The sequence below is a fragment of the Mytilus californianus genome, unplaced genomic scaffold (genome assembly GCF_021869535.1).
Source record: "Mytilus californianus isolate M0D057914Y unplaced genomic scaffold, xbMytCali1.0.p SCAF_61, whole genome shotgun sequence".
Lineage (NCBI taxonomy): Eukaryota > Metazoa > Mollusca > Bivalvia > Mytilida > Mytilidae > Mytilus > Mytilus californianus.
In genome coordinates this window covers 351,703-372,438 of record NW_026262714.1, presented here as the reverse complement: position 1 = coordinate 372,438, position 20,736 = coordinate 351,703, and the positions used below count along the sequence as shown (strand labels likewise).

Sequence of the window (20,736 nt, the reverse complement as noted above, 5' to 3'; positions counted from 1 at the left end):
TTCTGGAATATATAAATTGATTGATTGAATGGTGTTCAACGCCACTTTCAACAATGTTGTGGTTTTTCGTGGCGGTCAGTCTTTATTGGTGAAGGAAACCGGAGTGCCCGGAGGGAACCACCGACCTGCGGTAGGAAAACTGACAATCCTAGTCAATTAGGATTGGAGTCGAGTGCACCTCCCCCGTGCGGGATTCGAACGCACAAACTCAGAGTTGACAGGCTAGTGATGCAGTAGTTCGACTACTTTTTTTTCTCCTGCGTACTTAGACCACTCGGCCACCGAGGCCCCTGTAATATACATAGATAATCGTCGTGTTAACATTGCGTTAATCTATAGCCGCCTTTGAACTGTCGTGGAAATATTTGAAAAGCATAGCGTACCACAGTCATGTAATTTGTTACAATCATTCAGGTATAAAAAAAAATGCATTTCCTTATACACTTAGCTTCATTACGCAATTGTAATTTAAAGGCCTTAATATTAAAATATGTTTGGAATCAAAAGAAAAAAGTAGAGCTCTGAAATTTAAAAGAAAACACTTCTAACGCTTTTCGATGCCTAATGCGGAGAAATATATGCTTACATGTAACAGTCCAGAGCACATGAAATCAACCCGTGATTTTGTAGGATGTGTTTTGCTCAGTCTTTTCGTATATAGTTTTGTAAAGTGGTGTATGTCTTTTCGTCGTTATAATGTTGTTTTTTTTTTGCCATGATTTTGTCAATCCCTTTACGACTTCCTTATATCAAACATGCGCTAATTATTATGTAGATTGATTAGCATATGTTAACTTTAATGTAGGTTTATAACATCACCGTTTAGCGAGTTTCACTTGCTTATTGTCGTATTAACATCATCAGTTTAAAACGAGTGGTAAACACATTGTATGATAAATATACTTTTTCGGGGATTGTTATTTGTTTTAAGCTATTATATATTCTTTACGTAGAAAAATAAAAAGAGCAGATTCTCCTCAACGCACATTAGACATTTCAAATAAATTTACAAAATTCATAAAAGGAATAGCAACATGATGTTATAAATTCCCAACTGTATGAACAGAAAGAACAAAACAAAATTACTACTCAATCCGTATAATTTTTTTTTCTTCGCGGAGATTTTTAATATGATAAAGGCATCCACGATTAATTCATGTTTCAATTATTTTTATTTTGTTACAAATAAAGAGAAATAGATGTAAAATAAACCAAATGAGGTCTAATATATGCTTGATTGTCCCACAAGGCGACATACAAAAAAAATATTTGTTTTAACAAATACAACTGATGATAAATAAAAAAATACACAATTGAAAACTTTTCGTCGTACATACACGCCTCAAGATATGTTTGCAAAGCTTGAAACAGTTTTGGTACATGACATACATTGAAATGATACATTGTATATCAATACATAATTCACAAAAAAAAAGAAGATAAAAGTGACTTTATTTTGTTACGCTGTAATTTATTGGTATTGCCGAAGTTTTTGAAATGAAATTTACGCAACGTTTGGAAATTTAAAGGTTTTATGTTAATACCTATTACATAATTGGTTTTACAATACAACTTAATTGAAACGGTGTGAAACAAACTGACGATATATTTCGTGAAGAAAAGGTGTTTCAAAGTAGAAAGGTTTGTCGCACTAGTGTTTGTCATGTGGTCCAGCATTAAGGAATTAAAGCTTACCGTTATCACATGTTTCACCATGCCATCCTTTTGCACATTCTCCATTAGAACAAAGACCATTGAACTTGTTGCAAGGTACAGTGCGACAGTTACATTCCTTTGCACAGTCTTTCCCAAATTTCCAATCCTCGCATTCTACAGATACAAAATAATTATATGTTATACGAAAAATTTTAATCGAATTTGTAATGTGTTGACACATTAAAGTTATACTTCTATTTACTAGAACTCCTCTTCCCGCCCCAAAATAAAGATGAATAATAGATGAAAAAAATATACATTCATACAATAATTATTTGTACAAGTTTGGTTATATTGTCGCGTCTGATTTACCAATACATATTTCGGAATACAATACTTGGACCTATCCATTTAATCTTTAAAGATTTCATCCAAGCTTTTTCTTTTGTTGAAGTTCGTGTTGATCAATATCAGTATCTCCTTTCTTTGTGTAAATATGTCAATTTGAGTTGTCCTAGAATCAACTGAATGATAGGTAAGAATCCATTCATAGATTTGTAAATTGGAATACATGTGTAGCCTTTGTGCATGACATAATTAAGATCGTATTTCAAAGTGGCAATAATTGTCGTCTTTTAAAAAAAAACATTGCCCATTTAATGATTTGTTTATAGCTACATAATTTCATTTTAACAATAGTTTCGTCTATCACAAGTGATGACCAGTTGTCTGGCGACTCTGTTTATACATACCCTGATTGCAATTTTGTCCTTTGACAAAACCTGGCTTACATTCACTCGAATTATTGCAAACGCCGTTAACTTTGTCACATTGGTTTGATATGCATCCAAAACAGGTCTGCGAACAGTTAATACCAAAATACCCAACGTCACATTCTACAATGAAAACATTATCTACTAGTAATGAAAGTTTTGCCTGTTACTGAGAATAAGGAAATTACTGCCTGCATTTATTCACGAGATTAATGAAAAGAATGTTTAGATAAATGTTTAATTTTGACAACTGAGAGTCGAGTTGAGACATTTAAAAAAGGGATCAACTCAAAGTATGATTTTACAGTTAACAGTACATAACCATATTTGACATAAGCGGTCATCTCAGACGATTTTAATTTTGAAATTATAAAATCCCCCCTCCTCAGCAGCAATATACCATCTTCATTTGCATATGGGATATACATTTCTTAACTCATTCGGTATTCAAGAGATTGTAGCTGTTACTCAGACTTTATAAAACGTCATCACTGAACAGACAATTAACATTATCTAAAATTTAATTATCTTATTTCTGTTTGTTATCAAATAAAAATAGATAAAAAGAGTCATTATGCTAACATCAGCATTTTCTAAACATAAAAGATTCTTTTATTATTTCAGATATATTTCTAGTAACACAAATTCTGATGACAGACGGTATCAAACAATATATAATATTAATAATGTGTACTGCTGTATCCCGATTTTGAACATTTTTACCTATCATGTCTGTTTGTTTTGTTCACACATTGTTGTCAATATAATGGAATTTTATGCGACTGTCATACAAGTGAGAGGTTTAGCTAACTATACAACTAGGTTCAATCCACCATTTTCTAAATAAGAAAATGCCTGTACAAAGTCAGGAATATGACAGCTGTTATCCATTCGTTTAATGTGTTTGAGCTTTTGATTTGAATTTTCCTCGGAGTTCGGTAATTTTGTTATTTTACTTTAGATTAATTTCGATCAGTTTGCCAAAGTCAGAAGGAAGAAGGCAAAGTGATAATATAAAAATAAGAGGCGAACAAAAATGACACTAAAATAAAACCAAGAATATTGTAGATTTGCATTGTTGAAGGCAATCTCTATGATTCAAAAAGAAAAAGATTAACAAATTGTGAAGTTTGCTTTATAACAATGCCAAAAATCAAATAATAATGCATTTGTAATAATCTCAAGAACAGTGCGTCTTTAAAGCAATGTATTACATAGATACATCTCAGGTGAAATTTTGAATTTATTAATGCGGATTGCTTATACTTGAAAATAAATTGAAACAATTATGCATGATAAGCATCAAGCCAATAAAACAAACCTTTTGTACAATGGTATCCTTCCCATCCTTCATTGCAACCTCCAGTACACTCGCCTGATACGTGATGACATGGTTCATTTAAGCAGTTTGCAGAACAATGCCTACTACATTTACTTCCGAAGTTTCCATTAGCACAGACTGTAGAAAAATATGGTTAATTTAATGTTGTTATCGAAACATTGTGTCATTTAAGCAATTAAAAAACTGTAAAATGATTCTTTAAAACACGAACACTTTATATCCTAGAGTTTATTCATTTTACTTTTGCCGAGAAGCAATGTTTTATCAAATTGTGTTTATAATCCATGTATCATACATACACGTGTCAAGAAACAAACATGTTTAAACGATGCAAAGGGACTATGCTATTTCGAAGTTTTGTTTTAAATAAACGAATGATATCTTTCATATTTTGGTAAATGCTGAACAATTTCGGCTTATAATTTTCACCATGAATAGTGTAGCTATTTGGCTTCCCTTTTTCCATCAACAATGTTTTTCATTTAAGTCGAAAATGACTTTGTTTGGAGTTAGCTGTCATTAATCATTCATTATATACTATATTGCCCCCTTTAATCAATCCATAGATGTGCAAATGATAAAAAAATATGTTCAGCTCTAATATGTGAGTAGAGGATATATATTGAGAAAACTGCATGACAGGATTTTACAATAACACTAATATATTTACCAATGTCACATCGATAACCAATCCATCCATCTAAACAACCAGATGTACAATTTCCTGTAACTAAGTCACATGGTCCGTTACAGTGGCAAAACTTTTCACAATTGTCTCCGTATCTTCCTAGGGGACACCCTGTAGACAACATGAAACATTGGAATTAATATAAAATCCGTGTTTGATCTAGGTAGTTTACTGTGATAAATATCTGTTTGCGACAAGATCATGCATGATATAAAGATATATAATCGGTTTTAAAAGGCTTGTACTTCGTATATACAAATTATGATTATATTCTGTGATTGAAAACATTCTTTACTGATTTTATCTGTTATATATCCTCCTAAGTTCTTAATTGTTCGAATATTGTGCATGACTCTGAAACTTGAATAAAAGAAATAGTAGTAGTGAGCATGAAAATAGCAGCATATATATGGCAATTATCTGAAAAATGACAAAATCTCATATGTCAGTTTTTGTGTACTAATTTTTTAGATGAAGTAGAATATTATGTTTATAACAAAATTTGCTTTACCGCCAATTTCAAATTCACACACATCAACTTCACTTGCTGCAGGTGGCACATATATAATATATCTACAAACGGCATATACATTAATATCCTTAGTCGGACGTTCACCCTTATATAGCAGAATGCCATTATCCCAGGAATCACTGGTATTGGAACAGTATACTATATCTTCACCCGTTGTTACTTGTGTATCTGTAAGAAATAAGCATAAACTAACATCCTCGTATATATTAGATTGTGTTATCCCGTTTGTAATAAGTTTTCTAAAGGTACAGTGAAACTTCTATGAAATATGTGTGTTTATGGGAAAATTTAGTTAATGTTTTTGCTATCGAAATCCTCGACTAAATAGTTTACCAGTAATAGAATAAAAAGATTACGTTCATTGAAATCCAAATCGTCACTACAGGCACGGGCTGAGCAAGTGAAGTGGGATTTATAAACACCGTTAGATGGGATCAAAGGAATAAAGACGGTAAGTCAATTACCTAATTTATTAACTACAGTCGGTACACCTCGACATATTTAGTTAGATCTACCGAATTGTGCCGTTTTTCCTAAACCATAAATTTACATTCCAACAATGTATCACTTTACAAGAATGAGTACTCAAACTCTGGGTACATGCAACAATGCCGTATTCTGATTAATAACAGCTTGCCCAATTGTCAGTAGTAATATAATGCTTACTTACTATTGTCTAATAAATGTTAGAATAACTTCTTACCACCAAATGTGAAATAAACTGTAGTTACAACACTCAAAGATCCAGTGTCGACCTGTAGGTGAGAACCTGATCCGATTGTCATGGAGCACAGACCCTTTGTCCGGTTACCATCAATGGCCAAACTTGCTGGATGATTTGGTTTAGGTTGATTTTGTGTGGCTGTCCCATTTGAAGCTAAATTATCTGTGACATAAATAATTTTATCAATATTGTATGATAACTTTGTCGTGAAAATTCGTTTGTTTTACATTAGCGTAACCAGCATACAGGTGCTTTATTCAAACATTTTTAATTTTAAGCAATACTATTTGACAATTAAACAATGAAGAAAATTGAAGAAAAAAAATTAAACATACAAAACAAAACACAGAACACAAAATAACGTTTAAAACAAAATAACAAAATATAAAAAATTCATGTACAAGTTAAAGTATATTGTAATTGCAGTTTGACTTTCAATTTTAATAAGTTAAAATCGAAATAAGATATACATGTCCATTAAAGAATTTCAACAGATTCCAAAAGTCAGAATTATAGAAAGCTAACTATCATTCTATTATTCTTTCAAATTATTTTTCAATTTAATAGTAACCACTACTTGCTTTCTAAAACGAAATTAGAAGAAAACACCTACATTTGTTACAGTACTGTCCAGCTCGTAATGCTATGCATCCTTCAATACAAGCACCTGTATTTATATCACATTTGTTATTAAAACAGTTATGTTTGTCACATCCCCAGACACAAGAACCGTTTTGAGGATAACAATAATTGCTTATGCATGTTGCTGGACATGATTTCGTGCAGTTTGTGCTCCATGAACCTTTGAAGCAGCCTACAATACAAAATATTTTAGTACTGATATGTACAAACACATTCATATATCATATACAAGTCTAAATTGAAAACAACGTTCAAACCATATAAGTTTATAACCTCAAAAAAAAACATCTTCCTTCCAATCTGACTGATATTCATATCTTGTGTCATTGCATTGCTAGCAAACAATCTAACAAAAAAAGTGAAATAACAAAAATACCGAACTCCAAGGAAACTTCAAATCGGAAAGTTACTTATTAAAAACTCAAACACATAATACGAATAGAAAACAACTGTTATATATCTGACTTGGTACAGAAATTTCCTTATGTAGAAAATGGTGGATTAAACCTCTCACTTGTATGCCAGTCGCATAAAATTCCAAACGATCAGTCTGATATAGAATTCTGAAAATATTTGCGGACATGACTTATACCAGTCCAATGTTTAACAATAATATCCGGGAAATAACTTTTTTCGAGACACTCCTTGATAACTATGGTATAACATGGAACATCCGATCCTCCGTATATACGACGAAGAATATACGTCAAATGAACTAGACATATATTTACAAAGAGTGTGGTTATGTAAATAAAAAAGTTCTTAAATTGAATCTGCACCTGTTACATTGTACATAAAATATTAACTTATTGCGTATTATTGGACGACTTATGCTTATTTCCATTTAAATCAAACATGGGAAGATACTGTGTGTTTTGCTCAATGACATGATAATAATAGTGACGTACAAAGAGTATACAATCAGTGCTCATGACATGACAGGTTGAAGCTGCAACTAGTCGAATTACTTCGGGTTATATTTTCATTTTTCTATAATTTGAAATCATCAATTATTTCAACATTCTCTTTTTAAACGAATTATATGTTGTGAGTACATTAATAAAAAAAATCCTACACCAACCCTTTACAATAAATGGTTTCCTCTACTGGAAAAGGGATGAGAAGTTTTCATCCCAGGAATTTCATCACAAAACCATTGATTCTTACATTAATAATGTTCTGTAAACGTTTGAATACTTTACCATAGATTGCTACGTAACACAATTCTACGAAGCAAGTTGCACTGGGTCTTCTATTGACGAAATACATATTTTTGGCTAGCATATTACAAGTAATATTCTGAGTAATGTTAGGTTGGCCTTCTATTCCTAAGTCTGTGTAGCACCGATTTGAATCCTTACTTTCATCTGCGGTTCCATTCCCTAGATACAAACGAAACTCATCCATACGTTCTGGGTCTGTAAGAAGGAAACTAATGATAAACAATGTTTAAACCTATTAAGTATAGCTCCACCTAAGAATCATGCAATATGAAGAAAAAGTGATTTACCTTATGTTACCACTGTGCTTCATATTTGGTTATGTGACACATTTTGAGTAAAAATTAAAATATATTCAACCATAATTGTTGATGCCTACTATTAATGTCATTTATACACTAATAAAAATTCAGATGGGCATGTTTTCCTCACTATATAAGCATTGGAAATATGATGGATGTAATAACAAATATCTGCTGTGAACAGGCTATTTGTAGTAAACCATTTAGCATTACAGAAAATATTGAATCTTCCAAACAACATATCAATTTTTTTTTATTTGAAGCCTTGCACCTATCTCAAATTATTTTCATTTTAAATTAACCGCTTTTTCTTACTATTCCAAGAAAGACAACTCATGTTGAACTTCAAAACAAGTAAAAAAAAAATTCATATTGTATTCTGCATCTTTTGAAAAAAAAAACAACAGTTTGAGAAATTGTTAATTTAGTAAAGATTCATTTGTTTATGGTGTTAGATTGGATATATTAATATTTTTTACTAATCATTTTTGTCAAGTGCATCTTGTATATTGTTTACAATTCATCACTTCCGGTTCTGCTTCACTACATGTGGAGGCAAATTTACGATGTTGTTTATGCAGCTTTCTGCAAAATAATTCTAGTTGTGGTCTTTACTAACGTTACTCAAAAGACACAACTCTTATTAAGCTAAGTGTTTGTCACACAGATATGTAAAATATCACTTGAATTAGCTGTTGGACTGAAATTCTGAATGTAGAAATATCGCTGCGTACAACTACAAATTACTACAATCATGAACGAACAACTGAAGAAAGCAGACATGTTAAAAGTGTTATCCCACAGAGAAAGGATTTTTGCTACTAATATTTCACTCAGAGTTTATCCATCACTCTGTATCAAACTTGGTATAGAGTATCGACAGGGTGGAGGTTACTTAAACTTGTTGACATCCTGACCATGAAAGCAAAAGACAAACATTCAGAGGCCTTTCAAGTTTCCATAGACAAAGGATCCTGGAGGAATACAAATATTTGGAAGTGGTAGGTTTAACATGTTTACTTTTTTTATTATTAAATGTGAAGTACAAGTACATTAATAATAGGATTATTATTTTAATTCTTTTTTTTTTTTTTTTTTTTGGGGGGGGGGGGTCTCTATCTACACATGTACATGTAGTATTTGTTCAAATGTTCACTGTGTTTCATGTATGTGACCAATAGCTTTCATGTTGGTCTGGGCCCAGCGGGATCTGTCCCTAAGTCCAATTAAAAAAATATGTGTGTTTCCTATTTCCTTACCTACCCTATAATTCTAAGCTTAGATATACATGTAGGAAGATGTGGTATGAGTGCCAATGAGACAACTCTCCATCCAAGTTACAATTTATAAAAGTAAACCATTATAGGTCAATGTACGGCCTTCAACACGGAGCATTGGCTCACACCGAACAGCAAGCTATAAACGGCCCCAAAAAATTACTAGTGTAAAACCATTCAAGCGGAAAAACCAACGGTCTAATCTATATAAAAATGAGAAACACCTATGAACCACATAAAATGACGACAACTACTGTAATCAGATTCCTGACTAGGCATACATGTGCATGATATACGGTACGGGTACAGTACCTTAAAGTTTTTTTGGTCAATTTTCAAAAAGCACTGTTCAAGTCAGAATTTCTCACACATAGACTCAATATAAAAAAAATTGTAAAATAATTAAAAAAATTCCAACCTACATGTTCATGTACCTACCCCATTTTTTTCAAAGATGTAATCATGGTACATGTAATAGGAAAATTACATACATACATATTATTTTATTTAGCCTAACCCATCCCTCCCTAAAACTTAAATCTACCAGTCCCCATACATTTTATAATTATAATGTTGCAATTGAAATGGAATGCTACCCATGTAGTCATGACAGTTGACTTGTTTGGTTAAATTATTTATTATTACTAAAATAAACCCCCTAAATATTTGAAATATCAAAATAGGAAGATGTGGAATGATTGCCAATGCACAATGTTTTACTAGACATGCTAGAGATCAATTGACAGTCACATAGAAGTAAACAACTTTCTAGGTTACTATCATTAACACTGTACAGCCTTCAACAATGAGTAAACCCATTTATATTGTATAGTAAGCTATAAATAGCCCAGAAATGACAAATGTAAAGCATTTCAAACAGAAAACTAACAGTCTGATTTATATACAATTTATTTTTTTAATAAAAAACAAATATGATATATACAAAGTACATGTACAGAAACAACATGAACAAAGGACATCTGAATTACATGCATTACAGGCTTTGAAGGCAACTATTATTCTTAATATGAGTGAGGAACTGAAATACATACATGTACATTGTATTTACTGTAATTTTTTTTATACATCATGGTGGACATCACTGACTTCATATCACTCTTTACTGTTGCCAGACTCACTTTAAGGAACCTTGGAATTGCATTTGTATTTCACTTTACTTCCTATTCCTAATTAAGCCTGCCCATACAGAAAAAATGATAGGATGGCCAACTGCATTGCTCAACTGGCCGCCAGTTGAACAAACAGTTGAGGGCCAGTTGAGGGCTAGCTGGCAATCAGTTGAGCAAATAGTTGAGGGCCAGTTGAGGGCTACCTGGATTTTTGCCATGCAAATTAGGTAGCCCTCAACTATCAAATGCTCAACTTTATGCAAATTAGTTGATCAAGGTTGAGAAAATATCATAGTTGAGGGCTAGGTGTCCAACAGTTGAGCAATTAGAGTTGAGGGCTACCTGGCTAACAGTTGAAGACCAGGTCATTATAGTTGAGGGCTAGGTGGCCAATAGTTGAGGGCCAGGTCATTAAAAGTTGAGGGCTAGGTGGCCAATAGTTGAGGGCCAGGTCTTTAAAAGTTGAGCATTACATGTATCTGGTCATTGCAAACTGATGACTACACATTGTAGAAAAAATAAATTTAAATTGTGTATTTTATATAGCCAAAATACTGCTGAAAGATCTTAACACACAACAGACTACATGACGGCTTTATCCTTGCTTTTTAAAAGTTATTATCTAGTAAATAAAATCTAGTTAATCCTGCAGCCATATTAATCTTTATGCAAGGAGAAGTATTTAGATATATATTGAAATACTCAAAACAGAAAGTGTTGTTCAACCAGAAAAAAAATTATATATATTTATCTGTCATTTGTGGATAGATGTCTTATTTGCAGTCATACCCCAGATCTCTAGTTTTATACCAAATTCATTAGAATATTCTTATTTTATTAGAAATACTTTCTAAAACAAATTGTCTTAATAATAAAATGAATATGTCTCCTGTCTTACACATTTTGATAATATATAAATTAATACATAAATATATTGTCTCAAATTTTTCTTCACTCTAAAAAGTTAAGAAGACACTTTAAATATCACTATTTTGAACTAAAAGAGCATATACACTTATTCAAAATGGTGGAAATTCTAATCCAATGTACTTACCAAAAGATGTTAACATAAATATGTGTTAAAACATCAATCTTCCTAAATCCAAGAGTCATGTCATCAGAAGAATACACTGCACTATTCAATGTCAATACAGTTATTTGTAACTTTTTGATCTACATCCATTGTAAAATTCATATTTTATTCATGATAGCTAGAAGACATCTTTGCTTGCCATGTGCATGCTCAAGCCCAGTTAAAATTTTAAATGTTTGAGGTTGTTTAGGGTATTTTGACAGTGTGATCCCTTTGAAATTTGCCCCTAATAATAACTGTTAATTACCTTAATCATGAATATTTGATATATCTTATAATAAAAAAAATACTGTTTGTTTTTTTAATTTATCTTTATGTTATGAGTTATAGTTAAGTTAAAATACAGAAAAATGTATAAAAAGATGTGCTTCCCTTAATTTGGCCTCAAACTCTGTGTACATTTATAATAGTACTTCCTGTCTACTTGCATTATACACAGAGATAAATGGAAACCAGATGGCACATAACATTTATATCACCAGCTCATATTTCTAATTGCTCAACTTTTGCTCAACTATATGAAAAGTTAAACCAAAGATCAATTGCTCAACTTTTCCTCAACTACAAAAAAAAATCAAAGTCTGAATGCTCAACTTTTCCTCAACTACAAAAAATTCAAAGTCTGAATGCTCAACTTTTGCTCAACTATATGAAAACCAAAGATCAATTGCTCAACTTTTCCTCAACTTAATGACCAGCTTCAGTTGAGGGCCAGTTGAGCGACATCTATCAAACATACAGTGCTTGGCCAGGTTTGAGTTGAGCTAAGATGCTCAACACCTAGCCCTCAACTATTTTGCTTAAAACAGCTAGCCCTCAACTGTCCGCCACATGGCCCTCAACTGGCCCTCAACTTTTTTTTCTGTAGGGGTGATACAAACAAAAATATTTTTTGAGAAAAGGTATGAATATGAAAAACAAGATGTGGTATGATTGCCAATGAGACAACTATCCACAAGAGACCAAATGACACAGAAATTAACAACTATAGGTCAACATACGGCCTTCAACAATGAGCAAAGCCCATACCGCATAGTCAGATATTACAGGCTTACAATGAATGAAGATTATTCTATATTTATACAATTTTTTTGTTTTGCTTTATTCAAAAATCTTATGAATATTAACTTGTTTTTAAGGTATCTAAAATGTAGCTGCTACCAGTGCCATTTAAAGTTACCAGAGCAGAAATTTAAGTTAAGGAGAAAGTGATACACAAGGTAATTTACCAATAGAAAAATATTTTTTTTAAAGGTATTGATAATTTTTATATCAGAGAATTTACTTGTCAAAACAAATAGAGAAATGTTAGTAGATTGCGCCACTTTTCTTCTCCTGTATACACTTTTTCAATGCCTTTATTTTACTGCACTGATACTTTTGATTTCTATACACACATTATGTAAAGTACATTAGATTACAACTGGGCTTAAAAAGTTCAATTTCATTGATATGAAACTTTTGTAACTCTATATCCTGATATCATATACGGTGAATCAATGTGCTTGTAACTTTTAGTTAGAGTCTGATTATATGGTTACAATGTACCTTGTTACGCAGGGTTGTCAATAAATTCAAACGGTTACACGCCATTTTTCCGACTGCCCATTGTTCCGATAACCCATTACTCCGACAACCCAATAATCCGACAGCCCAATAATCCGACAACCCATTGCTCCGACAACCCAATAATCCGACAACCCATTAGTCCAACACTTAGAAATAATTATATTCCCCGGTATCAGGGTTAAAAAAAAAAAATGTCTGTCTGTACTGTAACGTATATGTTATTACATATATAGTCCTAATACTTTTTATATAGTTACTTAATTCATAATATGTATAATTATACATAATTACAATTTGTGTATAGAGGTACAATTTATATCATTCAATTATGTATTTTCGCGCCTTTTTGTATATACAGAAATCGCTTAATATTTACGGAATTAAAAAACGGATATACAGAACTATGTCCGTACGAATAGACTTGTATATACAGAATTATGATGTAAAATTCTTAGCTTACGCAAATACAGACTATACAGAATTTTAATTACGTACTATATATATGCAGAATTTTAATTACAAAACAAAATGTACTTTATACAGGGAATTATTTATTCAGATTCTGATCAAACAATTTTCAACAAATTAGGCGGGGTCAGAATATGATTTGCTGATATTGTGTGGCTCCAATATCACCAAATCCGACCCGCCACCTTAGGGATTAGGTGGGTGTCTCATTCAAAACAACCTACGACTTTTAAAAAAAATCTAAAATATGTGTGTCTTTTTATGTTGTAATCTTATACCACTGTTTCAGGCTAGGGTGAAGGTTGGCACCTGTTAAAACGTTTAAACCTGCTGCATTTTTTGCTCCTGTCCTAAGTCAGGAGCTTGTTCTTCAGTGGTTGTCGTTTGTTGGTGTGGTTCATAAGTGTTTCTCGTCTTTTATTGGATGGAAAGTTGTCTCATTGGCAAGCATATTGCATCTCCTTATTTTTATATTACACAAGAACAAACAATAGACACTTAAAACTAGTTAATCTAAAACCAACGTATATATATTGACCTCCATTGGATTTTGTTTTGTTGTGATTGTTTTTCACCAAAATGTATGTAAAAATGAAAAAGAACCCCATTGTGATACATACAGCCAAGCGTTAAGAATAATGACCCGTGATTTTTCTGACTTAAGTGGTTGTGGTGGCTCCGTTTTCGTGTTTTCATTAAAAGAATATATGCTGAGTCTACGAAAAATCACCCTGTTTCTCACATTTTCTTGCCTTTCATGAAAAATATAACATTTTTGCTACGGATCCCAGTACAATTTCTGAATAAAACTATATATATTGATGGGAGTAGGGGGGCATAGTTTTTTTCAAGAGTCTATTTGTTTCCAATGAAAATACAAAGCAAAACAAAATTTTAACTAGTTTTTTTATACAAATCAAACAATAAGAACAAACAACCCCCCCCCCCCCCTTCACTTCAAAGAGCCCACAAATTTTCAAAACTTGGATCAGATATATAATATAGAAAATTAAATTTACTCTTTATTTTTCTATATTTATCAAATCTATTTATAACTTTCTACTTTCACTTTTCAATTAATTCCTCTGCCAGAGCGATATTCATTTTGATACAAAAATATAATGTAGGAAGATATGTACTTCAATTTTTAAAAAACAAAATTTAACAGTTGTTTCGAGTTTTTGACATCACAATGCTTGTTGAATTAAACAGGCGATTTTATTTGAATTGAATTTTGTTGTACACACTTCATCAGATTTTGTTTTCTATCATGGAGAAATAAACTACTCACTGTTCCAAGTTACTCAATGTGTACTACAGTGTATAACAGTGATTAGTTTATTTCTCCATGATAGAAAACAAAATCTGATCATTCCTTAATCATCTTTTAAAATCAGTTGGTAGTCTTTTATGACATTTGATTTCTATGATTTTCATGCTTACAATTTTTTTTAAAACATGATCATACATGTACCATTAATTGGCACTAATACATTTGTATTTCAATATTTGCAGATTTTCCAGAAGAATTTCATAATCATTAATGAGCTACATAACATACATAAAGCTATCAGAGTTACATATAAAGTCTTGGCGGCAGCATGATATAAGATGTTTGAACCAAGACCGTTGACATACTACCCTTTTGGATGAATTAAAGCCCGAAGAAGTTTTGATCATTATGGACTGGGCCATGAATTTTTTTGCCCTAATCCTTCAAGGAAAAGTAATCAAAGTGGTTTGGTTAGAAGGGACTAAATTGGCTTGTGTGTGTCTGCATCTTCAAAGATAATGACTTGATTGATTATTTGTGAAAATTTTTTTCATAGAATTATAAGGAAAATAACGCTTTTAACTGGTTTTTGTCTTGCCTGTAAAAAAAAGGGAGCACTATGCGAGACTTAGTGATTACTATCTGACTGCATCAGTGTGAACTATTTGTATAAATCTTTATGTTTTAGAAGGGAGAAGACCAGGATGCTTCACACCTTGTATGCAGATACCTTATGCTAAGAAGTTTCCTTCTGTCATGTGTCCCTTTTCCTTGACCTCATTTTCATGGTTCAGCAAAACCATAAAATATATATCTACCAGGTGGATAGTGTTGAAAAACTTTAAAAACAAATCAGTTTTTTGGTCATGTGAATTTCTCACTTGTTATGAATAATAAGATTTTTTATGCCCTTCTTAGGGCATTATGTTTTTTGGTCTGTACACGTTAGTTTGTTCGTCTGTCTATTCGTTCGTCCATAGCCCACTTCAGGTTAAATTTATTGGTCAAGGTAGTTTATGATGAAGTTGAAGTCCAATCAACCTGAAACTTATTACTCATTTTCCCTATGATATGATCTTTCTAATTTTAATGCCAAATTAGAGTTTTGACCTCTAATTTCACAGTCCACAGAACACAGTATTAGAAAATGGTAGTGTGAGTGGGACATCTGTGTACTTTGGATACATTCTTGTTGTATATATGGGTTCCTTGTAATGCCTACATGTCTGTCAGAGAGGGTTCACATGACATTGACCTCATTTCATGTGATCAAGGTTTAAGTTAGGTGAATAGGTACTTTTCTCAGATACTATAAACAGTAGGTCAACTGTATGTGTGTATGGTATGATTGTAAAGGGACACAATAACTACTAAATTGAAAGGGGTTCATATACCCCCTCCCTTTTTTTCCAAAGTTCACATGGAATTCCTCTAAAATTTTAAAGAATAAGTACATTTTTCAATAATTTAAAGGGTATTATTCCTGCATTATAAACATATCTAAAAAGCTTTCATGTATTTATTATAGAGCTGATACTGTCAGAGTTAACATACAGAAAAGGGGTGACAAATACATGTATTTTTAAAGGGTTATTTTAAAGTATAGAGTCAATATTTAATATTTATGCTCCTAACAATGATTATGTTCAGAAAATTATAGTTTGAACAAATATTGTTTAGGTGATTTGAAATGAAAATTTGTCAATCTAGTCATTTGTCTCCATGGCAACCAAATTTACTTTTGAAACTAATTTCTTTATTTTGAATAATTTGATGATACTTGGTGGAAAAAAATACAGAAATAAAATGCGTGATTAAATTTATATCATTATAAAGCATACATTTATTAAAAATGTGTATTTCTCAAAATCGTTGTGTTCTGTTTCCATGGAAACTGGTAGTTTGATTTGAGGATAATTATAAATTTATAACTGTTTTCTTTACTTTGTTATAATGTTTAGGTATAATAGAAGTTAAAAAGACATAATCATATGAATTGTGCTATGAATACATGAAAAAAAATTAGCCTACTGTAAAAAAAAAAATTTGAGCAATAAAAAAATGAGACAAAAAAAACTTTTTTTTCCCAAAAATCTAAAGGAGGCTTCAAATGATTATTTTTAATATGTTATAGACAAAGGTCCAATGAACAAATGCTAACAAACAGTTTATTCATAGGACTCTGTTCATGGAAGAAAATAGAATTTGAAAAACGTTATTTTCACTCCTTTTAAGAAAATGAAAAACTGCAACAATTGGTTGCCATGGAAACAAGAGTTGCCATAGTTGCAACTTCTGTTTATCAACTTTAATTTTTAGAACAAATGTGAAACTATGATAATATGTAGATGTTTTATCGAAATTAATTAGCTGTTTATAAAAAAATCTGTGATGAAAAACGGTAATTTTTGAGGTTTTAGGACTAAAATTAAAGAGCTGTTATGGTGCCATTGTAACCATAGCAACCAAATGTACAACACATGTTTTACTGTTATTTTTTTGAGTTTTCTATCAAAATAGAACAAATGAAGCCCAAAAAAGTCAATTTAACAACCATCACTGTATCACCCTCTGCATGATTCTTAGGTGGAGCTATACTTAAATGTATATCAAAATGGAAAAAAAAACGGTCTCGAAAGTTTTTAAACAAGATTTTTGTAGGAACCATGATTTGCTTGCAAAAATCTTAAATTTTAGCAAAAGATATAGGATAGAGATTAAATTTTCCTTTTTATTGTAACGTGAATAGTTCTTGCTCTCCAACATTTCTTGCAGAGTTTTACAAATTACTCACAATTATGAACTTCCAATATTTGTAATTATTCAATATTAAATAAATATGCAAATTATATTGATAAAAGACATGGATAGTTTGTATCTTTTGTGTAGAAATGTCATTTGTGGTGATACTATTGACTTCATAAATATGTTGCAAAATAGATATTTCGGATTATTTTATATCTGACTCTGTGGTATGGGTTTTACTCATTGTTTACGGCCGCACGATGACTTATAGTTGTAAACTTCTGTGTCGTTTTGTCTCTGGTGGAGAGTTGTCTCATTTAAAATCGTACCACATCGTCTTATTTTTTATATTTGAAAAACAGCGGAATGTTAATCATAATCATTGATCAGTTGCAATGTTGTTTGTTTTCTAAATATTATAGATTATATAGAAATAATGAAATATTAAAGATTATATAGAAATAATGAGATGCTGTATGATTTCCAATAAGACAACTACAACCTGGGACCAATGGACTAGAATGCAAACCGCTATATGTCACTGTACGGCATTCAATAATTAGAAAACCTCGTACAGTAAAAGTAAGTTTTAAATGACCCGGCATGGCAAAATTTGCAAACATCAAGATTATAACCAACGACTGATTTAGCTCAAAAGCAATGAACGAATTATACAAATGACAGACAAAAACCAACGAAAATCATTTGATTATATAGGTCCTGCCAACCCTCTAGTGCCAGTAATGTAACAGCACAACATAAGAAAACACCTGTTGAATTCAGTTGGAAACGACTTAACTCATCATCAGATAGGCAAATAGCACAAAAACAACCGAAAAAAGACAAAACAAACACAGAGTACCAATTTTAGTCCAATTACGCATAATAAATACTAGGGATGTCAACTCGGTGAACAATTACTGATCGATACTCATAGGTTTTATCGAGCAATACTCGAGTACTCGCTCGGGAATATATCTACAACACGGAAACACAAAAATTCGTATTTTGCATTCTGTGATTTCTTATTCAACGGACGAAAAAACATCAACATAAGCATCTGGGACAAGGAATTACGCACAATAATTAATAGTTCATTACATACAAGTAATAATTAAGTAAAAAATACTAATGTAACCAATATCATTTAATGAACACTTACTTAGATATTATAACAAGGAAAACCCATATCAAACAATAGTATTTGGCAATTGTTAAGAAAACACATTTAACATTTACAAAGGTGTAAGGATTAAAAGTTTAACTATTTACTGGGGGTCACCAATCGAAGAATTGCTAAGACATGTTTAGTCTAAAGTGCTGTCTAGGTATAGCCGACATATTTTCGGAGGTATTTTAAATGACAATTTAGCACAAGCATTCGAAACAAAATGTATTTTATTTACTAGTATGATTTATCAGTGATACCTATTTAATTTTCTGAAAGAGATATTCAAGAAGATCAATTGTACATAAAGAGGACATCAATATTCTAACATGAAACCGATTAGTCAAGTATCGTTTTGGTATTCGATACTCAGTATTACCGAGCGATATACTCGAATACTCGAGTACTCGTTGACATCCCTAATAAATACCTCTTTTTTCACAAACTTTAATATCAAGCAGTACACATATTGCTCATTTGGTGTACATATTAAATTACAAGACTGCGAAAGACAAACCTCGTGCAATGCCAAAATAGAAGTATCGACAGTATGTGAGACCACTAGTGTTTATACTTGTGTAACCATACAAATGTAGTTATGAGTTATTGACTTTGACCATAAACTGTGCTTCATAACAATACCGGAACAAGTCTTATATCACAGGAGGCCAATTTGTGCCCTTATGAATACCTACAATCTGGCTTCAAATATACCAAGGTTATATTTGCTTACAGCAGACACGCGTGCCGTCTAAATACGCCTCATTAGTGGCGCTCGAAATAAAACAGTTGGAATGCAAGATAAAACACGAATTTGAAGATCATTGAAACACCAAAAATTTTGAAACTTGTGCAAAATACGGCTAATACTATGCTTTGAGGTACAAACATTTAGTGTTTTGAATAATTCTTAACTTTGTGAACAAAAATTTTGAAGAAAATTACTGTATTATATAAGTTTCATGTCGTCACATAAGTGCTGTGTAATAAGGTTGTTATACCCTCGAAAACATCCATCAGCAATGGAATAGCCCTGGCTATAGTTGTAAAACATACCACAGATACACTTTGAAGCAATCTGGAGCGTACTTTTTATAACCAATTTGCAAACAGTCTCGGATTTTACAATGTATGTTTACAATGAATAATCTGTTTCAAAAAGCTAACGATTTTTTTACTCCAATGCCAAGTTGGCCTTTGCTGCATCGGGCACAATTTTCAGGTTTTCTTCAATGTTCTTCAATTTCTTATTTCATTTTGCCTTCCAAATGTTTTGATTCAAGCACCAATTATGAGTTTTATTTAGACGAAACGCCTATATGGCGTTCTACATTTTATGCCTGGGATATGTGGTGAGATTTACGATCACTGGGCTGAAGCCACTATTGATGGACGTTTTGTCCTCTGTGGTATCACCGGAAAGTAGTCAGTTCTTCTGTTTTAAATGAAAAGCAATCTTTTGTGTAGAAATGTCATTTGTGGTGATACTATTGACTTCATAAAGATGTTGCAAAATAGACATTTCGGAGTCTTTTATATCTGACTATGAAGTATGGGTTTTATGATACGGTCATTTCTAAACAAATGCGTGTTAAGAAATTCTGAATTATTCGAGACACTTAGGTTTTTCTACCTACAATGCTATAGATTGCCTTAGTCGTATTTTGCACAACTGTGTGGAGTTTTGGTTTTAAATACTTTTCAACTACATCCGCAGCTTTTTTCAAATGTATATGTTCGACATTCACTAATGAATTTGATTTAGATGAAACGCACGTCCGGCGTAACAAATGATAAGCCTTGGATAATATGCATAAAACCACGTCAGTTAATATATTCAATCGTAGTACTAATTTATTGTAGGACATGTAGAAAACTATGTCCGTTCGGAACAATTCTTAACTTAGGTAGTTTTATGCATATTAGTCCTGGTATCTTTAATGAATTAAGCTTAAACCATTGTGGTGACGTCAGCCTATTCATTTACCGTGGATTCTTTTTCTAGAATCCACGCTTCCTAAATCTGCCGCTGAAATTGACTCACCAAATTATATTCAATTGTTTCCTTTGTGTGCCTAATTTCATTCAGTTTGAATTGGCTAATTTACTGATTTCTGTTCACTAATGGAATTAA

At 31.9% G+C, this 20,736-nt stretch overlaps 1 protein-coding gene and 1 long non-coding RNA gene across 2 annotated transcripts in view; one reads left to right on the top strand and one right to left on the bottom strand.

Moving 5' to 3' along the window:
- Positions 1-544: 544 nt before the first annotated feature.
- Positions 545-20,736, bottom strand: part of LOC127707269 (multiple epidermal growth factor-like domains protein 6) — a 61,418-nt gene continuing 41,226 nt past the window's right edge. Inside the window, exons 4-12 of the mRNA XM_052211807.1 lie at positions 7,560-7,775; positions 6,329-6,529; positions 5,695-5,877; positions 4,971-5,159; positions 4,442-4,570; positions 3,751-3,888; positions 2,409-2,552; positions 1,696-1,830; positions 545-561 (exon numbers count right to left, since the gene is read on the bottom strand). Coding sequence (XP_052067767.1) covers positions 545-561; positions 1,696-1,830; positions 2,409-2,552; positions 3,751-3,888; positions 4,442-4,570; positions 4,971-5,159; positions 5,695-5,877; positions 6,329-6,529; positions 7,560-7,775 — 1,352 coding nt within the window. The remainder of the gene's footprint in view (positions 562-1,695; positions 1,831-2,408; positions 2,553-3,750; positions 3,889-4,441; positions 4,571-4,970; positions 5,160-5,694; positions 5,878-6,328; positions 6,530-7,559; positions 7,776-20,736) is intronic.
- On the top strand, positions 7,821-15,265 carry LOC127707288 (uncharacterized). Its single transcript, XR_007984748.1, has 3 exons — positions 7,821-8,880; positions 12,519-12,599; positions 14,932-15,265. It is a non-coding gene; the product is annotated as an uncharacterized LOC127707288 (long non-coding RNA).